The 27,410-nt window shown below is 46.0% G+C and overlaps 1 protein-coding gene across 5 annotated transcripts in view; it reads left to right on the top strand.

Annotated features, from left to right (window-relative positions):
* LOC123755772 (uncharacterized protein C18orf19 homolog A) overlaps positions 1–27,410 on the top strand; it is a 96,058-nt gene that overhangs the window by 51,727 nt on the left and 16,921 nt on the right. For 4 of the 5 annotated variants that reach the window (XM_069300079.1, XM_045738553.2, XM_069300078.1 and 1 more), the window contains 3 exons: positions 8,064–8,274; positions 13,289–13,434; positions 13,707–14,064. In XM_069300079.1, the coding sequence (XP_069156180.1) occupies positions 8,064–8,274; positions 13,289–13,434; positions 13,707–14,064 (715 nt within the window). The remainder of the gene's footprint in view (positions 1–8,063; positions 8,275–13,288; positions 13,435–13,706; positions 14,065–27,410) is intronic. The other variant, XM_045738554.2, reaches the window with a different exon arrangement.

Here is a 27,410-nt window from a genome sequence, read left to right as displayed (position 1 = left end):
CTCGCTTACAGGATTCTCTTTCAGTTCGCATTTCTAATATTTCTACTCGTGTTGTTCATTCTTTGCCCCCGTGGAGAGTTCCCCTGCCGCAGTTTTGTACATCCTTAACCCGCATCACTAAAGCTTTTACCCCTCCTACGGTTCTCAAACGCCTTTTCCATTAGCACTTTTCTTCTCACTCCCGCTCCGTTTCCGTCTTCACCGATGGGTCTAAGTCTGCAGACGGTGTTGGCTACTCTGTTGTTTTTCCTGATTGCACTTCTATGTGTCACTTACCTCCGGAAACTAGCATCTTCACAGCGGAACTTTATGCTATTCTCTATGCTCTTCGTCTCCTGCTTTCTCGTTGTCAATCTTCCTTTGAAGTTGTTGTTGGCTCTCGTAGTGCCGTCATGGTTCTCAGGTCCTTTAATCCGGTTCATCCAGTGGTTGTCGAGATCCAGCATTGGCCGTTTTTTGTTGACAATAAATTTAAGTCGGTTGAGTTTTGTTGGGTTCCCAGCCATATTGGTGTCTCTTTAAATGAGCGTGCGAACGCTGCCACCAGGGAAACTGTCCGCACTTGTCCCATCTCTTGTAAAGGTATTCTTTATTCCTACTTTTACCCGGTTATTCATTCCTTCATCCTTACCCGTTGGCAGGCTTATTGGTCGTCTGTTACTGGTAACAAACTGCGTACTCTTAAGAGTTGTGTGTCCTCGTGGCCGTCCTCCTACCTCTGTAACCGGCGATGGGAAACGGCTCTGGCGAGTTTGCGTTTTGGCCATACTCGCTTAACTCGTGGTCACTTGATGGAGTGCCACCCTGCTCCTTATTGTCCTAATTTTATTGTCCCTCTTACAGTCGTGCATATTCTTGTTGAATGTCCTGACTTCTGGGACGAGCGTGTGTCTTGTTTTCCGACCGTCCCTTGCGGTCGCTTGCCCCTCGATTGTATTCTTGGTGACTTGAATACTTTTGATATCGTTCACCTTATGCATTTCTGTTCTCGTATTGGCATCCTTGGTGATATTTAGCGCCCTCTGATTATCCCGCACATTTGATGGTGCTACATAGCCTTCCCGGTTTGGTGCCTTCTTTTGATAATTTCTTACTGTCGGTGGCAGTCGACTCTGGCTTCAGACTCTGGGCAGTGCAGTGCTGTGCTCTTGCGGTGTTGTTCTGCTGTGTGAGCCTGGAGTGATTCACGAAGTACTGGGGCTGCATTTGCCTAGGACTCCCTTCCCTAGGTGTGGACATTCACATGCATCTTCAGATAGCAAATGCATTAAATCTAAATTCGAGTTATTAGTACTGATTATTGTGCTGAAAGTAAAAATATTAATAAACCCCAACACCAAGAAAAAAATGAACTTATGGAGAGCAAGTGTTACATTAAATTGTATACTCGGTGGCTTCATTATGTGTATATCACTGTCAACACTTGGGCACCAAAGACCAGCTGATATGCATGTATTAGACCATGGCAACATTTCTTTGAATGGAGCTCTAAGGCCTACTGGGGACCACGAGCCAGAACCTGGCCCCCCTGAGAGAGGCATGAAGAGCAATGGCTTATAGAACCCCCCCCCCCCCCCTTTGGAGTCATTCTGTGTCTGCCATCGACCGAATTAAGCACCCAGAAAGGTAGGCGTCCCAAAACAGACCCCAACTGGTGAAACAATACTACTGTACCTAAAACCGAACTACTATGCAGAACTCCCCAATCTGAGAAAAAGCAAACAAGCATGACGTCACTCCCTCCGCCGCGCTGCCTATTTGCGCAGCTCCCTCCTTCCCGGGAGAGGGAAGGGGGGGCTCCAGACCCCTGCGCCGCTTATCCAACCTCAGTTTTGAAGCTGTTGTGCTTGGTGGCAGTCGGTCGACTCTGACTCCAAACTCAGTGCAGTGCAGTGCTGTGTTCTTGCTGTGTTGGCGTGTATGAGCCAGGAGTAATTCATGAAGTATTGGGTCTGCATGTGCCTAGGGCTTCCTTCCCTAGGTGCCCTGCAAGTACTGCTGTTGCGGTTTAGAGTTATCTTCCACGAGTCATTCGGGAACTACCTCCATTGGGATCTCTTGCTGCTTGGTGATTGCCTGCCCTTGATCAGCTGGGGTTTTTATATCTGCTGTTTGACCTTGGGTAGGAGTATCGTCACTGGTAGGGGTGCAAGGTACTGTGCAGCTTGTCTCCATTATACACAGTGGCCGATTTTGTTCCTCCTGGAGACGTTGTGCTTTTGTGGGGGTTTTCTTTTCTTTGTTTCTTGCCTGGTGGGGGTCTGCCCCTTGGTCATTGTCCACCCTCTGTTATTCTGGTGGTCCCTTGCTAGGTCCCCATGATTGTACACATCGCAGGGCTTCACCTTTAGTTGTTCTCTCATTCGTTTGGGCCGACCAGTTAGCAGTACCTTGCCTGGGCTTCCCTTAGCAGTCAGCCTAAGGGCCCTGGTAAACCTCATTGGGGCTCATTTGTCTGATGGATGTGTCCTCTGGGACCCATTTCGCCTTGTGTGAATTCAAGGGTTGCTCTCTTCCCTTGTCTCAGGGTGACATTCACAGTGTTTGCCTCCGTCATCCTGTCTGTTGGGCCGATGACACCTTTGACCCGGAGTCCTGCGAGGTGGTGTTCCTTGCTAGTACAGTACTCCAATTCACCCAGCCCACTGATACTGATAATCGGGTGCAGTCAGCATTGGCGTTGCATGCAAGGTTTAGGTTGCTGCAACATGCTAGGTTGGTTGCCTTTCTGGATGCCCTGAGGCTGCCCTGCTTTAGTTATAGGAACTAGGACTTGGGGGCGTTAGTTGCTTCGACTTTGGTTTCGTCCACACTCTCATCCTTTCCCTTCTGTTGTTTGTCCTGCTCCCCTTCCCCCCTGCTGCCGGCTCCCAAACATCTGAGGGTTTTGGAGTCGGGTCAGGGTTCAGATGGTGGTGAGACTCGAGCAGGTTTTGGGGGGCTGCCCCATCTAGTTCGGCGACAGAGGAATTCAAGCCTGTTCCTCCAGCCAGGCCTTCGGGGTCTGACCAGCGGACACTACCCCCTCCTTTTCCCAGCTTTTCCATTTGACTGTTTTTTTTTAGGGGCAGAGGGTTTGGAGGATGGCTCAGCCCCGGGTCTTCACATCGAGGATTCCAGGGCTGGGGAGGAGCTGACTTGGGGGGTTTGGGCCCCATTTGACCCCGCTTACCTGTTGGTACTTTCGGTGCAAGGACTGTTGTTGCAGGAGGAGAGGTTTTCTTATCCCCCCCTCCCTGTACAAATTTTATGAGTTTTGCTCCTTCCCGGGTTTGTTCCGGGGTTCCCTTGGATTCTTCGGTTCCTTCCTTCCAGAGATTTTCAGCTTTCTGCATCCCGCCTAAGGGTGTTCGGGAGGTCATTGCGGCCTACCATGTGCATGACCCGGATTTTGCCTCGATAATGGAACCTTTCTCGTTTGAGTTCAGTTCTACTTTTCTTTATTGGGTGCATTACGATGTGCCGGAGTCATACTGGTTAGCAGACTGTCCTTTCTTTTCTTTGGGGGTGTGGCACTCGTTCTGTCGGACGCGCATGCTTGAATGGTGAGAAATTTCTATGGTAGTTCAGGTTTACCTGGGGGGGGCAAGTTGGAGTACCTCAATGCATGGTTATTTGCCCCCGTTCTTCCTAAGGATATTGGCCAAGTGCAGCTTCACCTGCAGGTTCCCTTCCTTTCGGCATCCCTGGTAGCTGAAGATTTGTGTGCTCGGGGGCATTTAGCTTCAGTTTTGTGTTTCTTTTCCCCTGCTCATGCTGTTTTGGGACTGGCTTGAGGAGGATGTGGAGGTACTGGGTACCGGCCCTATGCCTGGTGCGCTTGCCTCAGCGGCTCGGGGTGTTGGCTGCCTTGTTGAAGTTGTTTGCCCTGATTTTGAAGGAGGCGATGTCTGTTCTTTTCTTCTCGCCTCACATGCCGGCAGGTTATGCTCGCTCATTATCTGGAATCCGCTTTGGCTGTGGCTCTTAGATTTTCATCACCTTTTTGTTCATTGCTGTTCACAGATTCTGCGGTTGTGCAGTACTGTATCTGCAGGTGGCTTCTAGCTGTCACCCTATGTCAGACTTGTTGGTTCACTGGGGTGTCTGTGTGGGTTGTTCCTGGAGGGGTTGTGCCAGGGTTCAAATTTCAGTCGGTCGTGGTGGGCCCGTGGTGTCAGTTTCGGAGCCGGCGCTTCCTTCAGAACCGACAACGTCTGGTCGGCACGGTGATCATACTGCGCGTCAGTTGGGTTCTTGTAAAGGAAGTCGGCCCTTTGCAGTTTATCCCATTGACAGGGCAATGGGGGAGGCTCGCTCTGTTTGCTCATGCCTGGTCCCACGATTTGTGGGCATTTCAGGTCGTTTCCTCTTGCCTGTGGTAGCATTAGGTGGCTCCTCCTCCTTCGGGGTGTTCAGGGTTCATGAGGCAGGCCTCTTCTCCTGCGCTCTGTCAGGTCATTTTGGAGTAGGTGTGATTGATCCTGCTTGTTTCCAGTCCCAAAATGGGATTGTGCGAATCTAAGGTTCATTCTGGACTTGTTCCATCTGAATCCCTGGGTCTTTTGCCACTCCTTCCACATGACCACATTGTCCCAGGTCCAGCTTCTTTTGGAGCTGGATGCTTGGATGGTGTCTTTGGACCTCTGGGAAGCGTATTGGCACATCCTGATTCATTCAGGGTTCAGGGTCTGGCTTGGTTTTGTTGGGGGTGACAAACTTAATGCTTTCATTGCATTCCATTCGGCTTGAATCTGGCATCTCACATTTTCACACGCCTTACCCAAGTCATAGTGACCCACTTGCCTCTACTAGGGGGTTCGAGTTCTGGCCTACCTCGACGACTGGCTTGTGTGGGCTCCCAGCCACTCCGCGTGTCTGCTTGTCAGGAGTTTGGTTCTTTCCCAGCTCGCCGGGTTCGGGTTCTTGGTGAACTGAAGGAAGTCCCATCTGGTTTCCCCTCAGGTTTGGACTTGGCTGGGTCTTGTGTGGGACTCTCGGCCTGCTGCCTTGTCTCTTCCTCTGGCATCGTTACTTCGGTTGCGGTCCCACCTTCTGATGTTTCTGCAGTGGTTCTGGATCACTCATTGGTTGCTCGAGCAACTGTGCAGGAGTCTGAACTTCATCGTGCTGATTTACCCGCCGGGTCAGGTTTGGCTTTGGCGGCTGCTCTGGTTCCTTTGGGGGACATTCTTTCCGCCACTCTTGCGATAATTGGGTTCAACCTCTGGGGGGCCTTGCGTCAGCTATTGGGTCGCTGGCTTTGTCTTCAGATTTTTCGGGGCTCAGTGACGTAGCGCCTACTCGAGCTCTCGCTCAATATGTTCATGGATGAGTCATCTCTCGCCTGGTGCTTTGTGACCAGTGCTCACCAGGGTCGTGGAGTCCGTCCTTCCGTCAGGCTCACAGCACAGTGCAGGAGTTTGCGGCGGTGTGGCTGTTGCTTCGGAGGGTTCATCTCTCTCGTGGCTCGACGATCCGGCTCCATTCGCACTACGCTCTGGTTCATAGCCTGAACCGAGGGGGTTCGATGACTCTTTGACCCCCCTTGACTCTTTGGGGCTGGTGGCTTTGGGTGACTTGTCTGCTGAGTTCTCGGGGTTTGGCTTTCCTGGCGGTTCACATCCAGGGGGGTTTCCAACATGCTGGTGGATGGCCTGTCCCAGTTCATTCCCCTTTCCATGGAATGGATGGTCGTTGCTGACTCATTCAGATGGCTTTGCCGGATGTACGGGCGCCTGGAAGTGAACCTCTTCGCGTCGGGGTGGTCACAGTGTCTCCCGGTATATGTGGCGCCCTTCCTTGACTACAAGGCCATTGGGGTTGATGCTTTTTGGCAGGACTGGTCGAGGTGGGGTTACCTATACCTCTTCCCACCGGTTCAGCTGTTGCTTTGGGTTTTGGCTCAGATGGAAACTTACCAGGGAAGAGTTGTTCTGTTGGTCTCCTGGTGGCCAGCTCAGCCTTGGTTTCTGGCGCTGCTTGCTCGGGATCCGAACCCTGGGAACTTTTCCCTGGCTCTGCCTCTTTCAGCAGATCGCTCCAGTCTAGTAGGTGGCTGGTTTGATCTTCTCTTATACTCTTCGCGCATGGTCTTTCTGACACCGGGTTTATCACCACTTGTGTGTTGATCAGGTGTCTTTGTTGGTGTCCCACCTACGTGTTTTGTCTCGGCAGCAGTATGAAGTCTCTTGGCGGTTCTTTCGTCACTTTTGTCTTTTCGTAGGTTGTCTTTGGTTTCAGATCGGGTTGTTTCGTCCTTTCTCTCTTGGCTGTTTCTGGACCATCATCTTAAGCTGAATACTGTTGTCTTGTATCATGCTGCACTGGTGGAGCTGCTCCTGCTCCGCTCTGTATCGCAAGCTGTCTCGCGCGTTGTTTCACCCCTGGCCTGCTCGTGTGTCACCTGAGCCTTCCTGGTCGTTGGACCAGGTGCTCTCTTTTTCTCTCTTCTCCTCGGTTTATGGTGGCCCCTTCAGTTCGGGATTGTTTTGATAAGGCTCTTTTCTTGTTGGCATTGGCCTCTGGAGGTCGTTTTGGGGAGCTTCATGCTCTCCTCCGGCACAGGATTTTCTGCTCTTTTGTTCGTTTGCAGCTGTCTCCTATTCTGACGAAGAACGAGATGGCAGATTTCAGGAGGGTTTCTTGGGTGGTTGATGCTTGGTTGGTTCAGCGGGTATTCCTCATTTTGTGTTGTGTCCGGTTCCGTTTCTTCGCCGTTATTTGTGCGCAACGGCCACCATGATCGGGAATTTGTTTTGGGTTGACCTGGTTTCCCTTCTTCCCTGTTCCAGGGCTCGGGTCTCCCAGGTTGTCTGCAGAGTTATTCGATTTAGCCAGCCTGTGGTCTATCCACATGCCCAGAGCCGGTGCGGGGGTATGGAGCCCCCTCCTCCTCCCTGGTGGGGGGGGGGAGCTGCCCAGACATGTGGTGCCACGGCGGGTGTGACGTCATGCTTGTTTTCAGATTGGGGAGTTCTGCTTAGCAGTTCGGCTTTCGGTAACAATGTTTCACCAGTTGGGGTCTGTTATTTGATGCCTACCTTTCTGGATGACTAACCCTGTCAATGACAGACATAGAATGCTTCCAACCACAGAATATAGAATGTTTCTATAAGCTATTGCTTCTCATGCCTCCCTGAGGGGGGCCAGGTTCTGGCTCATAGTCCCCAGTAGGCATTAGAACTTCATTCAAGGGACTGTTGCCACGGTCTAATACATGCATATCAATCCGGTAAGCTCCAGGGAGAATCCGGGGCACGCTCAGAAAATGGCGTTTCATTACATTCAATGCTGGTTTTTTGTATTTCATGCACTCCTGGTTATAGGACATTAAGCCTGTAGCTTGGCAGTGTAAATGTCAATTGTGTTAGAACAGATAAGTGAACATAAAAAGTAGACAAATTACATCCAGAGTATGAGTTACAGTAAATCTAAAAGACTACAGTAATCAGGATGTTAAAAGTTACTCATTAGATGTCTATAAAAGACATTATGTAATGTACCTAAATTCCAATGAGTGAAGAACACACATTCCTTATTTCAAGAAACAAGAAATTAATACAGTACCAACTAAATAAGAATCTGAATAAGACGACATCTATTCATAAATGAAAACATCAAAGATGCATATTATGGTCGTTAAGACTCGTCCAGGAGACTGAAATACCACAAGTGGTTAATTGTTAACCTCGGTTTACACCATGGAGTGTTTCAGTACATTATACGTAAGCATATGTAGAGGAGCCTTCCCTAATTTGGAGATGATACTGCTAATATTATAACATACATAAACATTCCAATACAATTAAAATTTAAATTGTCTAAATAAGTACCTTTTCTTATGCTAAATAGCAATTTACATCAAAGCATTCCTTTGTTTTTACTTGTTTGGTATTATAAACTTAGCTTTAATAACATTTAGATTTTGATTTCATGACAGCAATTTTGAAAGGTAAACAATAATAATTTTACTTCTACACTTCTCGAATGTATTGTAACATGGCATGTTTACTGTAGTACAAAAAAAATTATATAAGATGTATTGTTCAATACTTGATTGTCATCATTTAATCCTTGTCCAGATGAGAGACTCAAGGAAACCAAGACATTGACTTCAAGAGAAGATGACAAGGCTGCTACAGAGGCTCAAGGAGTGTCAGATGACAATAACAAAGATATGTCCTTAGTGCAGAAGTTCAAGCTGATGTACCAGCAGTACTGGTATGTGTTGATCCCAGTGCATCTAGTGACTTCCGTCGTCTGGTATGGATCTTTCTTCATAGCTGCTAAGAGGTAACAAAATATAATTTCATACCCAATATTGTGTGTATGTTGAATTGTAACTCATGTTCTTATTAATGCATAATGTAAGCTGTAAATAATCTCTAGATAGTTTTGGCATCTCATATTATTCAATATTAGCTCAGTAGTTGTATGCCTAAGTATTGTTGTACACCCAGCTGTCAGTAGTCTGTTGCGACTACTGAACCTCTTTTGGCTCATCTAGGCTTCCAGTTTCGACCTATGCATTTTTGTTTTTCTCCGTATGGAGAAATGTTGCACATCTGCAATATAATGTTTGACCAGGTTATTGATGCTTGGGAGATACTGTCTTTCTTATCAAGATCTCGAGCAACTCCTGGGTGATCGTAACTTGTATTGTCTATCCTCTGGGCTGATCTAGCTGAAGGTATTAAACCAGTTTCTTCAGTTGACTGCCTGTCACCTTCTTTAGGATTGCTATGTTTGAGCTTCCTGGCTCTAGGGGCTTTTATCTAATGTTCTGGTTTTATGGGGTTGGTTTCTTGGTGGCTTCTGGGTATGGTCTATGATATTGGCCCATGCTCATATTAATGTATAGGAGGTAGCATCAGTGTGGAGTGTTGTAAATGACACTTCTCTCTTATGGTTATTAACTAATTGTCAGCACTTGGGCAGTACTTCAGTAGTACTTTGACTTAATCAAGGTGGCTATTTCCAAATTCTTTTATTGCTTCTTTGGACTAAGGTGATTGCATCTCTCCTGGTTTCTCGGGCCTTATTTCTCACATTGGTTCACTTTATCGGGATGTAAAATGTTCTGGCAGACTGTCTTTCTTGTTAATGCATGAGAGGGATAGAATGGGATACTTTCGACATGCCTCAAGTGGATCTCGTTGCATCTGGGTAGAACCTATCTTCATGTTTGTGACATCATTTCTCAAATAGGGTATCTTTGTGCTGGGCATCTTTCATACCACAAATAATTGTAGGAAATGATTTATTTTCTCTGGTCTGGGTGATGTTAGTTTTCTTGATCTAAACAGCTACAGTAGTGTCAGATTGGCAGTCTTTCTGAACTCTTTGGCAACCATTTTCTAGTACAGTACAACCTCGATTCAACGTACTATATGGGACCAACCCCAGTTCGTTGGAGCGTTGGATTCGTTGCAAGAGGTGACCTTCAGGAGGCGTTTGTGTCAGTGTCTTTTTTTTTTCTTGTACACAATAAAAATGCATTATCATATTACATACTCTACCTATACCTGTATATTACTTCTCTACTAAAAAATACTGTAATTCATAAATTTACCTTATTGTTGAAGTTATGTCCATCTTGAAGTTTCGTGAAGTTGTGAATGCTCTTCAGTAAATACGTACTGCAGTGCATTATGCCGTTAGCACTGTGTTGATTAAAAGTAGTTCTGCTGTATGTTGAGTACTACAATACAGTTAATGAAAACTATTGTACACTAAAATTACTACAACTTTAATTTTAACACTGTGTACACACTTAAATTTAACACTTGTTCTAACTGTTCACGCTTCACATGATGTTTTTAGATGTGTGCATCAGCTTTGCTGGTGCTCGCTGCTGCTGTGGGTTCAGCTGCTTCTGAGCTGGTGCTGGCTGCTGTTGTACCAGTGCTGGGTACAACTGTGCTTGTGCTGGGTACGGCTGTTGTACCAGTGCTGGGTACAACTGTGCTCGTGCTGGGTACGGCTGTTCTCGTGCTGGGTGCGGCTGTTCTCGTGCTGGGTTCGGCTATTCTCGTGCTTGGTACGGCTGTTCTCTTGCTGGGTATGGCTATTCTCGTGCTGGGTACGGCTGTTCTCGTGCTGGTACGGCTGTTCTCGTGCTGGGTACGGCTGTTCTCGTGCTGGGTACAGCTATTCTCGTGTTGGGTACGGCTGTTCTCGTGCTGGCTGATTTTCTGCTGCTAGTTCTTGCAAAATATTGCTTCATTTTTGGCATTAATAAGGCACTATTAGTAAGCCCCCGAGACATTTTGTTTTATAACCAAAGAGCTGTAGTAAAAAAATGGTCAATTACACTATTATTCTTCCACCGGAGGATAAATACTGTACGTCAATCGCAGACAAAGCTAAGAGTACTGGGTGCATACTGTACGAATGCAGACTAAGTCTATACGTACACCCTTCAGTAGGCTGGTGTTTAAGCCTGATCCAGTAACATAAATTTCCCTTAACAATTCGATTTACATCAAATTATATATTTTTGGGTTATATATTTAGTTTAGCAACATTATTACGATAATAAGAGCTATAAAAAATACTTATTTTGGAACTGATTTATTAATTTTATTATTTCGAAGCCGTAGGTCACTAAACTGTGGCAACGAAATCGAACAAAACACTGCCTGGTGTTGTGTTCGATTTCCAGTAACATATATTTCTCTCAAATATTCAATTTACATCAAATTATATATTTTTGGGTTACATATTAGTTTAGCAACATTATTACGATAATAAGAGCTATAAAAAATACTTACTTTGGAACTGATTTATTAATTTTATTATTTCGAAGCCGTAGATCGCTGAACTGTGGTGACGAAATCGAACACAACAAGCATGGTGTTGTATGGACAGGGATTAGACCTGTCCACTCGTGCTGGAGTTGTGCTGCCAATAACGTGAATAATTTCTCAAATAGGAGATATCTATCTTATTAGAGTATATTTTTGGTTTTATTTAGTTTAGTTTAATTAGGATAATAAAGAGTAATTAAAACACCAGTTTTACAAATGATTTATTAATGTGAAACGTTCAAAGCCATGGGTCACTGAACTATGACAACACAGACGAAAGTGAGTGAAACCTCACTGTAAAATGAGATTTACTGTACAGTATTCCCTTATCTGTCTACCCTCACTCGTCTTGTTTCATCACAGAAAATGTATATAAGAAGATTTCAACATATTAGCTAGCTATTCACGCTTCAGCTTTTAAATTAATTTACAAAGACACGTGTGCCACAAATCGGTGAACGAAAATCATTGAAACTCAGTCGTTCACTTGTGTGGACGACTCTGGCTGGTGTTTGGTTAATATGCGTCACTTCTTGTGGACCATTCTGGCTGGTGTTTGGTTCATATGATTCACTTGTTGTGTGGTCCACTTGTGTGATCCAACTTGTTTTATGAAGGAATTATTAATTGTAATCTGTGATGGTATGGTAAAGTTTTTCTACCACTGTGAACTCTGTCCCAACATCGTAAGCTTGTGGACCGCTTGTGGACCGCTTGTGGACCGCTTGTGGACCACTTGTGGACCACATGTGCGGTCCACTTGTGTGATCGAACTTGTCATATGAAGGAATTAATAATTGTAACCTGTGATAGAATGTGAAAGTTTTCCACCAGTCTGTGAACTCTGTCTCGACGTTGTAAGCAAATCCGAACATCCCTTGCTTCGGCGAACCATTGTTCATCGAACCGGGTGAGTAAATCCGGCCTGAAAAGTGTGCGAACTAGCCGGAGATTCGTTGAATCGGGGTACGTTGAATCGAGGTTGTACTGTACTGTACATATGTTTAAATTAAAAAATATTCTTTGATATTAGTTTTAACTAATATTCACACACAAAAAAAAACTGCTGCCTTACATAGCATTTACTGCAGCTTTTGCGCCAACACTGTTGCATTACCCTTGGCCTGCCAAGGTTTTAGCTTGTCTGCAGAGCTGATACAATAATAGCTTAAAGTACTCCATATATTCAAAGTGTAAATAATATGCTAAAAGTTATATGCTTATATATAAACATATTTATATTCCATTCACCTGGGCTCTAGGAGACTCGAACCATGAACCCCTGCGTGTGTGAAGCCGAAGCTGTATCGACCGAGCTTAATAAGGAAAGTTTCCTACTGCCCAGGTGATTGGAATGTTTATTTCCACAGAAGTGTGGATGACAATTTATATGACGTGGGCGTGGATCACTAATTCCTCCGAGCTTCAGTAGTAGTAGTCGGGGAAAGTAAAAAATTCTAGTTTGGCAGCAGGATGCAGCTTCTGGAAACTTTCCTTATTATGACTACTCAATAGCTTGGTCGACAGAGCTTCAGCCTCACACACGGGGGATTTGCGGTTCAAGTTTTCTAGAGCTCAGCTGAATGGAATGTTTATTTCCATGGAAGTGTGGATGACAATTCTTTGTTTACATTATTTATAATATAAACATATATTACATATGTTATTCCCCATACTGGGTATAAAAAGTACATCTCTGGTAATAACCTGGTGCACAGGGAAGAAAGAGTGCTAAGGAAATAAGATATTCTAGTGGGTAGCAATTATTTCATACTATATACTGTATATTGTTTTGGAATATATGATTGATTATTGTATTGCTTCCTTTTAATGTAGTGCTAAAAATGAGGTAGATCCTGGTTAGAAATGAAAGTTTATTTATTTTCTTTTTTTGTTGTTCTGTGATATGATAGTTTGTTGTCTAAGCTGCTAAAACATACCTGGTTGCAACCCTAATTGTTTAAATAATGTACTGTTAAAAATTCCATTCAGTTATATTTTTAGTGCAGCTAACTATGCAGACCTGGTAAAGTCCGGAATAAAAGAGGCCAGATGGCACTAGGACTGTACATGTTTTGGCTTCCTCATAATACAACTGCTGTTTTCTAAGGAGAAGCAAAAAGTGTGTTGACCAGACCACACACTAGAAATTGAAGGGACGACGACGTTTCGGTCCGTCCTGGACCATTCTCAAGTCGATTGTGATGAGGACAGAGGACTGTTTACAGATTACTTTGTTGTATCTGTGTCCAAGTCACAGAGTTGAAATTAGTATTCAACCTGTGTGTTCTTTTAATGTTATTATATGTCCTCATCACAATCGACTTGAGAATGGTCCAGGACGGACCGAAACGTCGTCGTCCCTTCAATTTCTAGTGTGTGGTCTGGTCAACATACTTCAGCCACGTTATTGTGACTCATCGCCTGCAGCAAAAAGTGCTGTTCCTATTGTGGTGCTTTTTATTCAACAATTTTAATAATGTGTATGATGCTTACAGCGGTGTTGATATAGTTCCATTACTGGAGACGTTGGGAGCAGGAGAGAAGATCCTCTCACACTTGCAGAAGAGTGATGCTGGTTATTATGCTATTGCTTATGCCCTCTATAAAATTGCTACACCTGCAAGATATACTGTAACAATAGGTAGGTAATCATTTATTTATCTCTCAGTTTACAAATAATGTCCATGACATGGTGTGTTTAGACAGCCACTTGGCATTGAAAGTGCTGCCTTCTTAGATCCTTGTGATCATTTACTTTCTTAAAGCAAAAGCCTTTGATTATTATTATTATTTAAATATGCTACATACTCATTGATCATAATGCAAAACTGGCATAGTAGATTAAGAAAAATACTATAGTCTGAAATATGAGTTCTAAAATTTTTGCTGCACTTTTTTTCTTCTTCTGTTTAGGCGGGACGACACTCTCTATCAACTACTTAAAGAAGCGTGGCTACATAAGACCTGTTCCTTCATCTGAGAAGCTAAAGGAGATGTATGAAGGTAAAAAGGAGGAATTCATTGAAAGGAAAGAGGAAATGGTTGGGAGGTACCAGGAGAAGAAGGGGGAGATGGTCGACAAATATCAGGAGAGGAAAGAGGAAATGGTTGAGAAGTATCAGGAAAAGAAAAGTGAAATGGTACAAAGAGTATCGGTAAAGAGAGATGAATTGAAGGGAAAAGTGTCGGAGAAGAGAGACGAAATTAAAGGTAGGATAGAGGAACAAAAAGAGAAGCTTGGCAGTATACGAGATAGCATGAGGAAGAGAAGGTAAGACTGTAGAATAAATGACCTTGTGTTTTTAAGATATCTTAGAAACATTTAAATAAGTGATATTTAAGAAGTTCGTAAGAACTGTCATTCCTGGTATAAGAGTACCATACTTCATTACTTATAATTTATTCTGATATATTGCTCATGGATATCCATGCATCGCATTTCGTTAAAAAAAAAAAAACACGCTTTTTAGCTAAGGGACGATCAAGTGGTATGAGATCTGGTGCTTGATTTTGAACAAAATGCTGACTTACATTGCAAATGATAATGCTGTACTGTTTTCTGCACAGTACTCATTAAGTGGGAAGTAGGAGCAAGCTTATGAGTAAAAAATATGGGTGCACATGTGATATGTCTCAAAACTTCTGTAGCTATTGGATGGGATTTTACTAGATAAATCAAGAAGTATAATTTATTAGCTCGGGTATATTTTTGCAAGTTATTTAGGAGTAGGGGGGCTTGGTCTGAATTAGTAAGGCTGTAATAGCATAAGGGGCAATCTGTGTCTTGCAGCAACTGTAGTAAAATGTTTAGTATTTGAGTACTGTACTTATAAATGTTGTCATATATTGAAGCCTCTTGCACATTAATTTTCAATTGAATGAAAATCGGCTTAAATTCAAAATTATTTTCTCTGTTTTATTTATAAATACAAAATGCATGAAATAGTTGTATTCAATGCTATTTTTGTTAATACAATTAAATTTAAAGAAATGTAAAGAGGAAAGTGAAAACAAAGCATTAGTTTCATGTTATTCAGAGGAATGGGAATAATCCAGTTTAATTGTTCCATTACAGTAATCTACATGGGATAAACTTATTATTCAAATTTCCTACCTACAAAGTTTTTCCTTAAAATTTGGTTACCCACATACACACACTCAACCATGTATTTGTGTGAGTTACCCATATACACAAACACACACAACCATGTATTTGTGAGAGTTATCCACATACACACAACCATGTATTTGTATTTGTGTGAGCTGTGTTTTTGTATTGTGGGACTGACACACACAAAAATGCAGTTAGTATTTTATAGCTACTCTATTTGGTGTGTTTGTTTTGGGGGGAGCCCCTGCAGCTCCCCAGAACTTACTAGGCTGATATGCTAATGTCAGACTTTGGCATCAGTCGTGTGTATAGAGTTCTGTGGGCCTACCGGGGACCACGATCCATAACCTGGCCCCCTAGGAGAGACATGGGGAGCAATGGCCTATAGAAACCCCCGTGTGGTTGGAAGCATTCTGTGTTTGCCATCGACCGGGTCAGGCACCCAGAAAGGTAAGCATCCCAAAATAAACTCCTATTCTGGTGAAAATATTGCTACCAAAAGCCGAACAAGTGGATAGAACTTCCCTAAAAGAAACCAGCAAGACGTCACATGTCGCCGCACTGCTGTCTATGCAGTAAGAACCTCCCCCCTCCCCAGGAGGGGGAAAGGGGAGCCCCAGACTCCTCACGCTGGCTATCCACCCTTCGGTTCTAAGGCTGATGCTAGAGGCTGAGGTTGTGCGCTCTGGCTCTGGTGGTGGTTTCAGCACTGTACCTAGTGTGTGGTGACTGTCTTCTAAGTGGTACATGAGCCGGGAATGATTCTCCAGTACTCAGGCTAGGGTTTCCTTCCCTAGGTGCCCTGTAAGTACTGTCCTTGGGGCCTGGGGCCACCTTCCACAAGTTCCTTGGGTTCTGCCTCTGCTAGGCCGTTTACTGCTTGGTTTTCGGCCGCCCTTTGGGTGCTAGGGTGTTTTGTCTCCCTTGTTTGCCTGAGGGTAGGGGGCAGTTCGCACTGGTAGTGGCACAGGGTACTGCACAGCTTGTTTTCACCAATCATAGCGGCCAGCTCTGTTCCGCCTGGGTCCATTGTCCTCTTGCGGGGTTTTCTTTTTCTTTTTGTTTGTCTGCCTGGTGGGGGGGGGGTCTGCCTTGGTTCTTGCCCCCTGTGTACTGAGTACTCTTCCTTCTTTCGGTGGTTCCCCTTGTTAGGTCCCCGTGAGTGTACACGTCCCGAGGGTTCAGTTCTTAGAAAGTTGTTTGGTAGATTTGGACGCCAGTTAGCAGTACCCTGCCTGGGCTTCCCTGAGCATGAGTTCCGTCTCAGGACCCTGGGAATCCCCACGGTTGCTCTGGAATTTGCTTGGGAATCCCCAAGTTCGAGGGTTGCTTTGTCCCCTTGTCTCAGGGTGACTCATTGTTTTTTGCCTCCGTGTGCTGCTTGTGAGGTCGGTGGCACCTTTGGCCCGGAGCCATGCGAGTTTTGTTGCTTGTTTGTGGCTCGATTACCCAGTCTTCTGCTGACTATGCAGTTGCAGGCAGCATGAGCGTTGCATGTTGAGTTTCGGTGGTGGCAATGCGCTAGGTTGTTTGCTCCCCGGAAACCCCGAGGCTGCCCCGTTTTTGGTTGGTGTGACAGATCTTGGTGGTGTCGGTCGCTTCGGTTTTGTTCCTTCTGCGCCCCCCTTGTCTTTTCCCTGTTGTGGTCTAGTCTGGTCCCCCCCTTCCTCCCTGCATCCGGATCCTTAGCGTTTGTGGGTTCGGGGTCAGAGCTGGCTTCGATGGTCTTGAGACTTGGGCGGTCTCGGAGATTTTCCCTTCCAGGGTAGCAACTGAGGCATTCGAGCCTGTTCCTCCAGCCGTGTTGTATGGGTCTGCCAGTAGGCTCCCTTCCTTAGTACTTTTCCGGCTGCCCCAGCTGTTTCTTGTGAAGTTGGGGCTTTGGGGGTACGGCTCGGCCCCGGGGCCTGCTGTGTGGGTTCCCGGGGCTGATGAGGGGCTGACTTGGGGGGCCTTGGGCCCCATTGGGTTGCCAGATTGGGCTCCTTGTAGCCCGATTTACTTGTAGCCCGCATGAAGAGCTATGCTATGTATGTTTCGCTACTTCCTACACTTTTCGCCTGCTGTTCACAGCTGACATGTGTACTCTTGAAAAGGGAATCAATTGTTACCTACAATATTTTGTCTGGTTTTGTCACATTCATGATTTTTATTTCTTCAGCTCGCGACTTTTAGCGAATCAAATCTGGCATTCCTGCGGCTGTGCATGGGCCGTGGTAGTTTGTTCTGATGTGGGCTGTGTGCACATGTGCTGGTGTTCTGCGTCTTTCTCTCTCTGGTGCTTCGCCTCTCGCTCCTCTCATGTCTCCAGTCCGTGCGCCGTAGCTCCTGGGGGTGTTCTGGATTGCCGCTGTGGGGAGGACGCTGGGTTTTCCCTGTGTATGGGTGTGGGACGCCTCCTTCGCCTCTACCCTACTCTTCTCCTGCATGTGTGGCTTTGCCATCTTCCACTGGCGGTGCTCCCGGCATCATCTTGGCTACGTTGTGTCGTGACACGTTCGTGCCTACGTTCTGCAGGTGAGTTTATGGGGTCTGGCATCTCTTTGGGTCAGGCGCTGGTTCGTGGTTTTTGGATACAAATATACGGACTTCGGAACACAGGTGACTGCAGCAGGCCTATTGGGCCATACGGGCAGCTCCTATTCTACCCATCCAGTCCCACTCTTATGCATGTCCAGCCCATGCTTGAGTCCAGCAAGGGGCCCTACCTCCACCAGGTTACGAGGTACAGTGGTGGGGGTGTATGTTATGGGTAAATGTTCTTGTATTGGGATGTTATGAGGTGACATTTTGCTGCAGTTTTCTTACTGTGGATGCGTGTTGGGGATTGGTTGTGGCGTTTTGTTTGACCCTTCCGTGCTTCTTCCTGGCGCCTTCCTTGTTCGTCTGGGTTATGGTTGCAAGGGAGGGTCATGGCCCCGTGTTTCATGGTCTTATCGGGATCACTCATTCCTTGCCCGTCTTGCAGTGCCTGGCTTAGCCCTTCCATATATGTTGGATTCTCTGTACTTACCTAGTGTGAGAGTTTTTGACTTGATTAAGTGGGAATAAATGAAATTGGTATAAGGAATTGAGCTCGGAAAATTTCTAAGAATTTTCTTTATTCTTTAACCTTTATTCCTGTTGTGATATTCAATTAGGTCGCCTGAGGAAGGACTTGCTTACCTAACACACCAGTGAAGTAAGCAGCTCATTCCTCACTTTGGGACCAGGTATGAACAATTGACTAGGTGCGAGCAAACGCCGAGACCCCAATGAAAATTGAAATCCCCTCCACTTTGGTCGTCGACCTTTGTCAATCGCCGAAGCGAATCTAACGAGTAGGTCCTGGGCTCTCACAACAATAATTTATTGTTGTGTGGTGCCATATATTTGGTCCAAAACTCAGAATCAGTCTCAATTTTATTAGTCGAGTGTGAAGAACACTTGCATAACAATTATAATGTGTGTGGTGTAACGAAAAGACAGTGTTAACCATAACAACTTAGTTTATTCAATAAAGTACTAACTACTACAACAAAACAAAAAGAAATGTCAATGACGTTACTCGAAATCCTTCCTGTGACACTATCAATGACAGCTAGACACCAGCCCCTCGGACTGTATAATGAACTAACTCGAACATAAGCGTGAACACAGAGGAATCAACAAGAAACAAGAACTAACAGATCTATAATCACAATTACAACAAATTACACAGTGGGTTCTGAAACACGTCTCCAGTAACCTCCTAACTGTTCTACGCCTCAGTGCAGTCTACACCTACAATGGCGGTTGCAATGCAATCAAATCGGTAGTCTTTCAATGACAACAATGACTAATGGGTTCACTGGCAACTCCAGCAACCCTTCCTCAAATTAATCCTTACGTTAACACTCCGTCCCACGGACAATCAACAATCAATAACAATTGATTTACGTTAATAACAAAATAACATTTACGTTAATTTAATAACTCTCACAGCTGTCACTAGTAACGCGGAAATTACACAACACTCTACCCGTCGAGCATTCAGTGAGAAAATCCCATTAATCCCTGTACTACCAGACAGCTGATTAATCTCTTTACTAGTTACGTTAATTTACGTTAATCGATTACTAATCACTCAGCAATGGTAAACTCTAATTTACAATGTCCAGAGTGCTAAGAGAACGGTAATCACTCGTGATTACCTTTAGAGTAATTAATTACTATCCTCAAGATCAATAATTAAACAATTAAATACGCAACCTTTCACACTGGCTTAGCAATTTACATTAAGGTATGAATTCCGTCTGAGCCTTCCATACTCAGACCAATTCAGGTAGCTAATAACAGTAATTAGCCCCACATTTACGTTATTCTAAAATGACGTTACTCCTCTCACGAGTCAATCAAGTGCCGGTACTTCCGGGCAGATAAATAACGACGTTATGTTAACCCTTCAATTGCGCATCGCATCATATGATGCTTTGACCGACTTGCAGTAAATTGCGCATCGCATCATATAATGCTTTGGAGTACTACGCAAGATTTAAACGGCCCGCAGATACACGGGGTTCACCACACCTTCATCAGGGCTCTTGTAAACAGACGCCATTTTTTTTAAAAATCGTGGGCCAAACTCCAGGGTGTTAGGGGCCTCAGTATTGAGTGAGCTACCAAGCCTGACTCACGCAGCATGAGCTCACAGCACTGCTGTTCAGCTTGTGACCACAGCATCGCCTAAAAATGCCATAATATACTTGTTCATGCTATTATGTAGCAATAATATTATTACAGAAGACCCCTGACTGTGATAAAACTGACCAGGGTTCTGATAATAGCAGGATTGTGGTGATATTTGGCGCTGTGCGCCATGGAGGGAGGAGTAATGCTGTGGGAGGGAGGATGGTGGCGTTGTCTTTTGAGTGTGTGTGGCCACCTTTTATTGACTGCACTCACCATACCAGCTTAGTGGTTCGCTATGGTGAACACAAATGTAGATACTTATATATAACGTGTGTATAGTGTGAGATAACAGCGAGAGTAGGAGGTTGGGAGCCGCCATTTTGGTGAGGGAGGAGTGTCGTCTGCAGGACTTATCATGTTGTTTACTGATGACCACGATGGTCTTTGGGCATCATACCAGTTTACTTGTACAAGTATGGTGAATAAAACAGGTAGATATTTATATATAATGTGTGTATATAGCGTAATAACACCACAAACAGTATTGTTGTAGGAGAAATATTAGTGCGTCTGGCCTTGAGGGCGGCCGCCACCAGCTGACTGTGTGAGTAGCTACGTCTCTCTGCCTTTACTCACCATACAAGCTTAGATGTACAGTTATGGTGAACAAAACATGTAAATACTTATATATAACGTCTGTATATAAAAGCAAAAACAGTATGGTGGGTGGAGAATGGTGGCAAGTCAGGTGAGGTGAGGTGAGGGAGGGAGTGGCAGCCAGTGGCAGCCAGTCTTTGCCTGCCACTGCCACTGCCACTCAGCATACCAACTTAGTGGTTTGTCATGGTGAACAAAACATGCAGATACTTATATATAACCTGTGTATATAGTGTAATAACCGACAAAGTATTTATTCACTGTTTGATGAACATAATTGAATCAACAATACGCACACCATATTTTTTAGTACATCGATGATTCACTCATTTTATTATATAAATATATCACACTACACACTATTGAATAATATTACAGCAAAAAAACTACGAAAAATCAATCAGAGACATTGAAATAATTAGGTAATTATCTCTTTGTGGAAACTCCGGCCTGACAGCTGGCGATCAACAGACCACCTGGGACGCACGCTCAGTCAGCGCCTGATTTTTGTCACACTTCCCCGCCCTATAGTGGGCAACATATGCCACTTACGATTTTTTTATTATTTTTCCCGTGATCAGTGAACACAAATTAACAGGTTAGGATTTTTTTTTTTTTTTTTGGTATGCGCCTGTGGGTGTCAAATGGTATATAGCTATGCGCCTTTTAAGGGTTAATGGAACAATGGAGCCTTCGTTGAGTCAATCAAACAAGGATCGAGGTTAATTACTTTGACTTCCTGAAACATGTCAATTACCCGGCCCACTGACTGTTATTTACGACAGACAATACTCTAATTCTTATCTAGCTGATGGCTAGGCTCCTTGAGACTACCATAGCTGCTTGCAGGAAAGTAAATTAACCCAAACGTATTCTACGTTACTCAAATTGTCAAAGAACAAATTCTCTTAAAGCAATGGGCGTTCCCTTGGTTACGTTATATTAATTGCCTCGCAATCACCTCACTGGAATTCTTCGATGTCTTACCAGATAAACAGGAGAATATATGTGTACCCAAGTACTCATCTGCAGCCGAGTTCACCCACGACAGTGACAAATCACACTAACAAATCACAGTGATTTACGTTACAATCCGGTTGCAATGACAATACTGTACTGCAGAACCTAGTAAAATAACATAAAGGACATGAACCCTCTTGAACACTGCCCCACAATGACTTTACTGAACTGCAATTACATACGGTGATGCTCAACACTAGCAACAATCACCATCAAATAACAACCCCTTTGCAATAACACACACGGCAAGTACTCTAATTTCCAAATATTAGAATACTGCACACCCTTACTGTTGCAAATGACCCCAGTGCTCTCAATAACCCCTAGAACATAGGTCCCAAATTTGCAATCACCACAGTAAATAACACAACACTGGGCACCGTGACACTACGATTATATATATATATATAATTACTGCTGACACATGTAGCCTACAGCAATCAAACATTATAGGGAACACTAAGGAGATCTCGCACTCCTTAAATCACATGGGTGAGTGATTTGTCTATCACGCATGCCGATAAACTCTCTCGAGAGTTAGGTTACTCGACAGAGTGATGGCGGTCTATCCAGACAGCCTCGTCACGCACCAAATTCTACCAAAATTACGTTAATACTGCAACCACAATACATATATATATATATAAATCACACTTGTCACGGCCCTGGGAACAATACAAGAAATTAAGACCACACTGTGGTACACTCCACAATAATCATTGCCAGGAATCACTGACGTTACACACACACACACTAACCTGAGCGCTCAGTGTTGGAATTCCACACCTGCAAGACTACACATGGAAATAATATCACTCCGTCCCACGGACGATCAAAAATGATTAATTACCACAATGGAATAATATAATTATTACATGGACATCCTCACAGTCCTTGGCTAATCTATGTATACTCTGTTCCCGTGTGTACCCACACACACACACACACACACACACACACACACACACACACACACACACACACACACACACACACACTGTACGTCTGTGTACACAAGACGTAAGTCCCTCTGGACTGACAAGATGACAATAAAGGGTGATTATCTCCTCATCCACACTCCACTTCACCTCACAGGTGCTGCGTGACAATGTGACGAAACACTTAACCTTCGAATTCAAGCTTTTAGAGACTAACTGATCACCAGAAATACACATATAGGTACTTACTCATTCATACTGCCGGCTTACACACCATTCCCATACATCAGGCACCCCGCTACGGGTGGCGGACTCGCTCACGGCAGTGGTAGGTGGCGTAGGCAGCGGTAGTACCTCACGTGGTATTTTACGTACAATTGGCGCGCACTCGAACCCTCCCCTCATAACACGGCTTGGTTCGCACCCTCGACCCACCGGTGAAGTGAAGCGTTCGTACCCAGGTGACGCGCACAACGATAGCGTCTTATACAAACATGGGAAATCTGCCTTAAAACACTGACACGAATTTCCCCGTTCCCATCGACTGCTACAGAGCACTAGCAAGTCTAATCATCACTGGTATGGGATCTACGAGTCTGTTACTGCTCGTATGCACATTACCCCACAATCCCAGATCACTGTACCTCTACCCACTGTACACAATGTCTTTCTCCCCTCCAAGCGATGACTTCCGCCGGATTCTGTGACGACCCCCATCGTCGATGAAGCAGGAGGTGAAGCAGTTGAGTAATCAAGCCACCACGACGCCCTATACTCAATTTGGCCGAATTGAGTACAGAGAGCGTCTTGACAAAGTGGCAGCTATGTTCAGAATGACGCTTACACCCGTGATTCCCGCGTTCTCCTCGAAATAACCAATGAGAGAAAGGCATACAGCGGCCTACCCCTCTCAACCAATCAGCGACGGTGTAACACAGCCCCTTGGGCAACTCCAAGATGGCCGACCAACATGGCGGCTCAAGATGTTTACTAAGATGGCGGCTGTTTCCATGACGACGACTCAAGTGGCTAGCGCGGGAGGCCCACAGTTCACCCACGCCTGCGGCCTAGCTGTTCCCGCGCAAAGTTGAGTCTCGCTCAAGCCATGCAATTAGATGATGCTATCGGCATATCTCTGTCCACAGACGTGCTACCCCGGCCAGGGTAACATTTCTGGACTGCTGATGACTGGGGCTCTCACATGAGCCCAAACACTAGATGTTTCGGTTGCTGGTTACCAAACTTAAGTCCGCCCACTTAACAAGTGCACTTAACAAGTGTACTGGCTCCCACAGGCATAAGAGCACTATTGTAAGTGAGCTGGTGAACCATCTCCTCACACCTAGTTGTACTTCCCTAATGGTGTATGTGGGAATTGAGCTCTTGCTTTTTGGTCCCACTTCTCACCTGTCAATCGCTAGTGTGTGGGTTCCTGAGCCTGCTGGGCTATATCATATCTATGCTTGCAGCTGTGTGTGGTGTCATCCTCCACCACACCGCTTCCTCATGCATCCCCTTTGTCTCCTACTCTGACACTGCGATACATCTTTTCAACGTATCTGTGGCTCATTTGGGCTCTCATTCCACCTGTGTCCCCTGGTGCGTGTGCCCCTGGGGTCCCATAGTCGGTCTTTCTCTGCCCTATCACATCCTTTGAGGATCTTGAATGTGGTGATCATAATCCCGTAGCTCGTACTCTTTGGTTCGGGTACTGGTCTGGTACCTTTGCACCCCTTTTCCATTTTGTCTTGTGTTGAGACGTGACGAACAACTGTGTGTTGTTGGCGTAGCTTGGTGGGACATGACCAGCGGCTGTGTGTGTTGTTGGTCGTGTCCCTTTCATTCCCATTTGCTCCTTGCCTTCTTCTTTCTTCATCTTCCTTCTACACTCTTATCCTTGGCCGTTGGTGCAGGGCTGTTGGGCTGTTCTTCTGGTCTTATCTTGTGTTTTCCGTTTTCTTTTTTTATCCTACTCATTGTTGTGTGTTTTCTTTGTGTCTTTTGGCTCTCCTATTGCCAGGTTTTGGTTCCTGTTTTCGTGGCTTACCCTGCCTGTTGGCATTTTCATGGTCTCGCGGTCATTTTCTCATTTTCATGGTCTTTCTCTAGCATCTTGCATCGAACCCATCGTCTCCGATCTCCTGGCGGGCTCGCTGGCATTGGGATGTTTTTCTGTACAGCAGACGTTCCATCTCCTCCTTTGCCGGCTTGGGTTACCGGCTCTGCTGGCTCCGTAGACGCACCCAAGATCTTCCTGTAGCTCCGCCTCTTCCTAGGCTCAATTGGTCCATGGCGGGGCTGGTTTGGTTCTGCCTCTAGTCTTTCACCTTCTGTTGGTGATCGGGTGGCTTCGTTGAAGGTGTCCCACCTGCGTGCTTCTTCTTGGCGGCAGTGTGGGGGTTTTTTGGTGGTCCTTACTTTTCCTTCTGTCCCTTCTTAGGTAGCTGCATTTGTTGGCATGGTCTTGTCCTCCTCTTGTGGGGGTTCGGGGCCGTCATCTTGCCCGATACTGTCGCCTCGTGTCGTGCGGCGCTGGCGGAGCCGCTTCAGCTTGCTTTCGGTATTGATGTTACGTTTGTGCCATTTCGCAAGCTGTCTCGTGCATTGTTCTCCTCCGGCCTGCTCATGCGCCCCCCTGAGCCGTCCTGGTCATTGGGCAGGGTGCTCTCTTTTTCCATCTTCTCAATGGTTTGTTGTGGCTCCTTCGATTCAGGTTTGTTTCTCGGAGGCTCTCTTTCTGTTGGCATTGGCCTCTGGGGGTTGGGTCAGAGTACTTCATGCTCTCCTCCAGCGCAGGGGTTAAATGCTCCTTCGGTCGTAGCGATAGGTTTGTTCGTCTGCAGCTGTCTCCTTTTTTTCTGGCAAAGATTGAGACTGCTGCTTTCCAGAGGGGTCTTTCAGTTGTTGATGCTTGGTTGGTCGGGCTGGGAGTCCATTGTGTTTTGTGCCCTCCACCGTTCTTTGCGCACCACGGCTTCTATATCCGGGGACACGCTTTGGGTTAATCCGGTTTCCCTTCTTCCCTGTTAGCGAGTGCGGGTCTTCCTGGTCATCCGCTGGGTTCTTACGACTTGCCAGCCTTCGGTCTATCCTCGTGCCCATGACGTTCGCAAGTTCGCTGTTCATGCCGCTGTCCTTAGCGACGTGTCCTGGACTGACATTCAGGTGCGGAGATTTTTGGCGGTCGAACAGGGTCCTGGCTGCTCGTTACCTCCTGAACATTCCTGGGCCTAGTCAGGCCTGTGTCGCTTTAGGTTGGCGGTTGCAGCCAATTGTCTCGACTTCGAGTTGAGAAGTGAGCAGCGACCACCTCCCGGGTATGTCCCTCTACTTTCCTCTGTGGGTAGTGTCACGTGGGGGTGGGCGGTCCGGGGCTCTGCTAACACTCGGCCACTAGGGGCTCAAAGGCCCAAATACTCAGCCCCTCCGACTCCCTGGATTCACCGGAGTCTCCTTGGTCACACAAGAGAGGACCAACAATGCCCACCTCCGCAGGTCTTTGCTTCCACCACAAAGGGGTGCCACTGATTCACCCTGGAAGCCCTTCAGTCAAACACGGGGAAACTGCTGTTAACAGTTCCGGCCTAGACCCGTGGGGGAGTGAAGGAAGACTCAGGCTTACCTATAATCATGACCTCCCTGAGTCTTGCCTGCCAGACAAAAAAAGGTTGCAGGAACTCCTTTCCCGCCTGTCTTCTCTATCTTCCTCTTAGCAAGGTCGCCAGCTGGGTTATTATATCTGCACCCCAGCGATGCAGTTCAGTGGGTGTATTATATATTGTTGGTAGCCAGAAATGTATGCTCATAGAGAAATATCATAAATGGAGGCGCACTCAAACACAGTAATAAAATGTGTGGATTTACTGATGCAAATTACATGAACGCACACACACAATCACAAGTAATACATGAATATGGAATATGGATAATGAGCCTGGAGATCGTCAGCCTCTTCTTCCACGACCATCCAACACTCCTTCAACTGGGCAGGAAGACAGGAGTCCCACACTCTCACGGGAGGGCCTCTTCACCACGTCGGCACCTCTTCTTCACTGTCCTGCCATCCATACACACTGTCCTCTCTGACAGTCCTGGACCCAAGCTGCTTTGCAGCCTATTCTACTATTAAAGTAATAAAGTCTTGCTGCCACATACACAAGTAAATATTGTGGCCTAACTAGCCTACTCATACAAGGGGTAATGGGAGGGAAAAATGATCTACCTTACACTCCTGGCTCACGACGCCTGTCCCTCGATGGTGTGAGGTTCCCACGCTCCCTTGGGTCGATCCTCGACGATCCAGGACGTTCCACAGGTCCTCAGGTGTCGTGAAGCCTTCGCGTCGTCGCCGTTCCAATCCCTGAGATTCAGCTGCCCCAATCCTGGTTCATCGATGGGCGCTGAGCTAATCACTATTTTCCCCACACTCGCCTCTCCCACAGGGCGTCGCTCCTTGTCCTAGGCACTGTGTCGTCCTTCCAAGATTCTCAGTGGATGTGACCCCAGTCACAGCTAGCTTGAAATATTATACACAACTGCCCATACAGTTGTAACCCCTTGTAACCCCAGTTGCTCCCCTTGCCTCTCTGAAGGGGCCAGTTTATGGCTTGTGGTCCCCGGTAGGCCCACAGAACTCCATACACATGACTGCCCATACGCCGCCCAGCGTCGTCGCCGACTATTTTCCAAGTTTGGGCACTTCTCTGCTCACTGAACTTGGTTCCTCTTTTGCTTCCCAGAAGCGCAGGGTCTCCAATAACTGTGATAGGCTGCGCAGGCCAGCTCAATCCACTGAACAAGGCTTGCAGAGCCTCCAATCTTTGAGAGCAGACCGAGGCGCGTCCTGTCGCTTCCACGGTCAGTACAACTCTGACGTTGGCGCCGCCCGGGGCACTCGGTGACGTCATGGCGGGCCCTGATTTGTCGCCCGCGACCTACGTCGGCCAATCCGCGATCGGCTTGTCTCCCTTCCAAAAGGTCATATCTGCCGTAGGGGATACTGTTTCATTTTATAACAGGGCGCCAATTTTCCTTTATTTACAACTTATAATATAACCTCATTCCATTAAATGGCAGCCGGTCTGGTCGCCACATATGTCATTAGACTCCCTGAACCTCAGAGAATCAGTAGGGAGAGCTGATATGACTCTTTAAGCCGGCAAACGAAAGAAATAGGAGAGGGCACCGTAACAGTAGTTAGCTCCGGGGAGCCACAGGGGCTCCCCCCCAGAAAACCAGCGT

This window comes from Procambarus clarkii, chromosome 43 (assembly GCF_040958095.1).
Source record: "Procambarus clarkii isolate CNS0578487 chromosome 43, FALCON_Pclarkii_2.0, whole genome shotgun sequence".
In the NCBI taxonomy this organism is placed as follows: domain Eukaryota; kingdom Metazoa; phylum Arthropoda; class Malacostraca; order Decapoda; family Cambaridae; genus Procambarus; species Procambarus clarkii.
This window is presented reverse-complemented; position numbering and strand designations above follow the sequence as displayed.